Source organism: Trypanosoma grayi (genome assembly GCF_000691245.1).
Source record: "Trypanosoma grayi strain ANR4 Tgr_318_V1, whole genome shotgun sequence".
Classification (NCBI taxonomy): domain Eukaryota; phylum Euglenozoa; class Kinetoplastea; order Trypanosomatida; family Trypanosomatidae; genus Trypanosoma; species Trypanosoma grayi.
Genome location: NW_008825937.1, coordinates 7278 through 12845, shown reverse-complemented (window position 1 = coordinate 12845; position 5568 = coordinate 7278). Strand labels below are relative to the sequence as shown.

General features: G+C 56.2%; 3 protein-coding genes across 3 annotated transcripts; all 3 read right to left on the bottom strand.

Annotated features, from left to right (window-relative positions):
* Window positions 1-434: 434 nt before the first annotated feature.
* DQ04_03181050 (hypothetical protein) lies at window positions 435-920 on the bottom strand (the record flags this gene model as incomplete). The annotated part of the gene is made up of 1 exon (XM_009312604.1): window positions 435-920. One exon carries the CDS (start codon window positions 918-920, stop codon window positions 435-437), a length of 486 nt encoding a protein of 161 aa, XP_009310879.1.
* A 316-nt stretch (window positions 921-1236) lies between these two features.
* On the bottom strand, window positions 1237-3837 carry DQ04_03181040 (putative conserved oligomeric Golgi complex subunit 5-like; the record flags this gene model as incomplete). Its single annotated transcript, XM_009312603.1, has 1 exon — window positions 1237-3837. The coding sequence occupies one exon, from the start codon at window positions 3835-3837 to the stop codon at window positions 1237-1239; it is 2601 nt and encodes an 866-aa protein (XP_009310878.1).
* Window positions 3838-4035: 198 nt separating this feature from the next.
* On the bottom strand, window positions 4036-5487 carry DQ04_03181030 (hypothetical protein; the record flags this gene model as incomplete). The annotated part of the gene is made up of 1 exon (XM_009312602.1): window positions 4036-5487. One exon carries the CDS (start codon window positions 5485-5487, stop codon window positions 4036-4038), a length of 1452 nt encoding a protein of 483 aa, XP_009310877.1.
* Between the last annotated feature and the right edge of the window lie 81 nt (window positions 5488-5568).

The window sequence follows — 5568 nt, the reverse complement described above, 5'->3', positions numbered from 1 at the left end:
CGGGGAGAAAAAACCTGCAATAAAAGTATATAAACAACAAACAAATCTCTTTGTACGCGGATGCAGTTGGCGGATCCTGGTGTCTGTGGACGCCTCAGCATGCCACCATAGCCGAAAGGTGCAAGAAAAATAAATGTGAATAGCGTTTGTTTTTCTTTTTTTTTTTACTGAGCGCAACAGCCTGTAAGGCACTACATGTTCTAGTGCACTCAGCACTTCATCTGCCACGCCTCCCAGCACCATCATCGTCTTCCCATGGGCACAAGGGCAAAAATAAGGTGCCACGTGTGTGTGTGTGTGTGTGTGTGTGTGTTTATGCGGGGGGAGGCAGATATACAATAGAAAAAAAAAAACTAAAAATCTCGCAGATGCACAACCTGCTCCATTATCATCAGCTGTCACAGCTTGAACTCGTTTTGTATGTTTGCTTTTATTCATCGTTCCAGCATCTCCAAGATGCCTACACTCCATCGTTGAAGCCGCCGTTCCATCGTGCGGCACACACAAGACAACTCCATAGCAATGGGATCGCTTGCGCGCGCGGAGTCACCATCGCTACTGGAGACTCCCTCCGTGGGCGCCGCTGGTTTGTAATCATTGCCGGTGGCGCAGACGTCCTGCATAAAAAGCTCCACGGAGGCGAAGGAAATCGCCAGCTCCTCAATCAGTCTGGAGTGAACCTTCGCCGACAGATTCTCCTCGTAGCGCAGCAGGAGAAAAACGGACACGAGCTTCGCCAGGTTTTTCTCCCCAATCTCCGCCGCGTGTGCGGGGTCGATCGCGGCGATCGGGGTGGTTGCGTCATGCGCGCCGGCTCTGGTGTCGGTGAACACAACCAGCAGTGCAAAAACCATGACGGGGAGGCTGCAGTAGCTGCCTTGTCGCGTCTCGTAAGCATCTACCCTCTGTCCCTTCGGCATAGCATATCGATTCCCGATCTTTGTTTGTTTGTTTGTTTTTTTGTTCTTTGGGTCTAGTTTATTCTTCTTTTGCTTTCCTTGTTTTTTGACTTTGCGTTCGCGTACCTACACAGATGTGTAGAGGTGTGAACTTCGTGATCTAACCCAGCAGCAGAGAAAGTACAGGAGGGAGAATGCGCAAAGCAAGTGCAACAATAATTGAGCAGAAACAAACACAGACACACACACACACACACACGGACACTCACGTCTGGCAAACCATGGAGGAGGCATCAGCACAAGCAACTGTTTGCGCCACCGCCCACTCACGCAATCGCTAGCCTTGCATCAGGCCCCACTGCTCCTCTGCCCAGCGCACCATCGGCTCTCCCGCGGGGTCTGCACGTGCGGCGGTGGCGGCCTCGTGGAAGCACGTCTCCAGAGCAGTCATCGCGTCGCCCAATCGCGTCGTCGCTTCAGCGCCGCTATTCGTGCCGCCTACGCCGTTCTGTAGTGCTTGGCCAACACGAGCCTGCTCCAGCAAAGCGGCCTCAACTATCTCCACGAAACTCTCGGATGTCACCCCCATTGCGACGTGAGGTTTATTGCCTTTGGCTGGATTTTGTGGGACGCGTTGCAGCAGCAGCAATCGGGCCACCACAGGAGGAAGCATTGCAAGAAAAGTATGCCACTCCTCCCTTGACTTTTCCGAGACGTCCTCTGACAGCTCATACCAGACAGTCAGCTGGTGCAGCTGACCCTTGAGTGACATTGTGCTTCGGCCCATTGTTCCATGTGTATTCGTCGGACCGAAGGACAACACCACACGAGAAACCTGCTGGAGGCAACCAACCACATGTTGCTTTTTACCGGTAGTGTAGGGGCACACCAGCGTTACCGTCACAATGAGCCTTGCAAGAAGGCTATCAGTGATCCTCCGCACGTTTTCATCCAGAGTGGGAGTCTGTGGCTCAAAAAGATAATAAAAGTGAGACATGAAGTGCCGGATTTGGCTCTGCAGCTGCCTGACCCCTGCGGCCTCCTGTCCCAGCGATCCATCTACGCACATGGAAACACAGCCAAGAAGCAAAACCGACGCTGAACTAAAGAAGGGATCCAGAGTATTCTTACTGATCGATTTTAACTTATCGGCAAGCTCACTGAGTTGGCGGTGCTTCTCCATCACATTTTCTCGTGCGTTGGATGCAGTCTCGTCGCGACTCCCCTTCTCTTGATCGGTTCTCCTCATACCACCAGACAACCATCGCCCCGTCACACGGTCTTCCGCGAAGAGCTCCTCCTCCGGCAGGGATGCCAGCATGGACACTAAGTCGTTGCTAAGAAGTGTGCATGCATTACTTACACAAATGTGCAGCATCTGTGGCCCCGTGGGGTCACCCGAAACCGAGGGAAGTGGGGGAAGGGGCCACTTGCTCATCGCCTCGGTCACGGGCTGCATGAACGCTGCGAGGCACTGCAGAATGCACTCAAGTACAATAGAAAGTGTATGCGGGTCTTGACGGTAACTCGTCACATCCTGTGTTGCCATTGCCGTGTACCCGCGTGTATCCAACACGTACGCCGCAGCAGGAACCTGTGGTCGGTCGAGATCCACAACAGCATTCACAACAGGTCGACTGCTTGCAGTCGGAATGATAGATGGTAGCTTTGAAAGTATGTGGTGCAGCCTCTCCCGATGGCGATCCGTGATGTGTGCGGCAAAGCGCTCATTGACCTCCTGTGTCACCTGAGAAAGCCAGGTCCGTTTCACCTGCTCCACGCCACCGGGGGAGGCATTAACTGGTGATGATGGCCTGCCCGCTCGTTTCATCGCGGCCGCGTCCATCTCCATCAGCCGATCCAGTACATCCAAGAGGCCTCTCATATTGCCCAGGAATGTATGCAGAAGATTACGGTATTGCAGGACATCAGCTGCCATCACGGCGAGGAAATTGGGTCTTTTCTGTGCAGCCTGCAGACGCTCGCGGAGTTTCTCCGTGACTAAGTGCCAGTAGTCGCCCAGCGCTGACGTTGGGTTCTCCACAACGCTAAGATACGGCGTGTGGGTGACAGGATCCAACTTCTTCACCAGCACACGCCACACGGCCACGACCACTTGCGTGTGCTGTGTCGTGTTTGTCAGGGCCGACTGGAGGCGCGAGAAGAAAACGTCACGTGTCCGCGCGCTTATATCATTGGCACTGCTGTTGTCTCCATGATTAATTTCGTCTGTCATTGTCTGCAGATCCAAGTCCCTCATCAGCGACTTGATTACCTCCCGCTTCTGTTCCGTCATGAGGCTACTGAGCACACGTGGGAGGTTCCCGAGTGTGAAGAAGCACTGCAGCGGCACCGCAACACTAGACGCGTCCTGTGCATCCCCCCGTCGCAGCATCTCCTGCGCCCTGGTGCGAATTGTCACCGCTGCCCGCTCCACCGCCTCGATACGGGCATCCACCACCTCGATGCCGGTGATGCTGCTGGACTGCATCAACTCCTCCACCTCCCGAAGTGTCCGGGCGGCGCGCGCAAGGTCGTGTGGGAGCTGACTCTTCAACCGTGTCGTGAGACCAATGAATTTGAGGATGTTCCGTAGGAAATTCAGAGCGGCGTTTGTGTTCTCCAGTTTGGTGATGCTTGCGTTGATCACACGATGCGGCTCTTGTATGGTGTGCCGAAGTCTGCTAGTAGATTGCACAAGAAACGATGTGGCCTGTCGCACGGCCGCGACGTCACGTTGGGCTCGGCAGGCAGCTGTGACTTGTTGAACCATGTCTTCCGCGTTCTCTGAGAGGATCTTGTGCACATCCTCCCGCACTGCCTTGGCGCACGACGCGAGCCGCGCCTGCTCCGCCTGGCAGTTGGAGGCGTGCAGAGCGTAGCGCAGGTACGCCTCCTCGTCAAAGTCGGGGCTCATCAACATGCTGTCGGTGAACATGATTATAGTTATAGATACCTGCAAGATGTAGCAACAAACAGGAAAAGCAAAGGGCATCCCCACATTGTTACCTTCGATCGGTATCTGCGCGGTCAGGTACAACGCGTGCATCACACTTTGGCGGCAACAAATAACTCTCTTCAACCACCACAACAACAACAATAGCAACACAACCGTCCAGAAGCTTCTTTTCTTAACCTACGAGAACACGGGACTACCGCTAACACCTTTACTACCGCCGCGGCTGCTGCTGCTATTGCAAGACAGCCGCTCACGCACTCCGCGAAGAAGTCCCTTCACTGCATCATCGCTACAACGACTGTCAGCGTCCAACGTTGTTACCGCGTCGAGTAGAAAACTACGACAGTCATTTGGAATAGGGCCGCGGGCACGCAGCACCGCATTCAGCATGGACTGCAGGTTAACAACATCCTTCGTGGAGCTACACCGTCCTGCTTGTGAGAGTGCGTACAAGATACGACTTGTCACCCGCAGACTGTGCGGCTTCTGGGCGTAACGCCGTAGTGGGACGCCGCAGAGCACATCCGTGGCCTGCGCGTGTGCCGGCGAGACGCATTGCAGCCGCACAGTTGCGAGGAGTGTGAGGGCGAGGTTGAGTCCCTCCAGAGTCTCCGCCACGGCGCTCACGAGCGTCAGCACGACCTCCTCGCAGTCTGTGACGTAGAAGTGCGCAAGCGCCGGCACCACCATGGCTACCGCGGCGGCGGTGACGACTTCCGCCGCCGCTTTGTTTTCCCCCGCGCGTGCGGCCAGCGAAGACGCCAGCACACGCAGCACGCGCAGGTGTCGGTACGAACTCAGATGGAACGCCTTCAGCACGTACGCTATATCGAGCGGCGTGAGCTGCGGCAGCAGGTCCAGCGAGCGACGAGCCACGCTGTTGAGCAGTTCACGCGGCCCGCTGCAGGTAAGCGCCACTGCACGGCATATATCCATCATCGTCGCTTTCACTTCGTTTGTGTCGGTGCATAATTCTATTTCCTCGCAGAGCCGCGTTGTGGCTCCAACAAGCACACGCCTGGCCTCCTCTGGATTCGTCTCTGCCAGCACCACGGCGCATTGTCTTACATCTTTGAGCGGCGCCTCGGCAGCGGTGTTCACGACGGTGTCTGTGAGGGTCTTTACGAGTTTAGCGTCCTCTACACCGTAGCGGTGAAGCACCCGAAGAATGTGCACCGCCTCGCGTGGAATTAGGTCGGGCGCCAGCTCTCGCAGGCGCGGCAGCAGAACGGCGATGATTTCTGCCGTTTGCGGGTGCTGCAGTTTCCCCAGGATAAAGAAGAAGGAAGACATAGCGACAGCGTCCAGCAGGAAGGCGTTCTTGGTGTGCTGATTGATGAGAGCGTAGGTGGTGGGGAGGTCAACGGCGTCAAAGTAGGCCGCGGCGCGGAGCGCACGTTGCGTGTGCACAAACCGCGGGTCCTCGTCCGACGAAAGCAGCGGGAGCGTACGGAGAATGCTTGTCGCCTCAGTGCGCAGCGCGGGGTCGAAGGTGCGCTCGTGGCGTTGCTGCAGCGCAGCCAACTCCGCCACCCGGTCAACGGCGAGTTGCCCTGCTGGCGAGAGGCGTCGCGCCTGCCGCCGCATCACGGCGTTGCTGTAGCTCTGCTGGTGCACCTTTGAGCGCATCCGAACTGCGAACTCCCTCGTCATCTTCTCGAAGGAGTGGCTCATCCTGCTGCTGGCGATGGGTGGGCCTTGTTTTTTTTT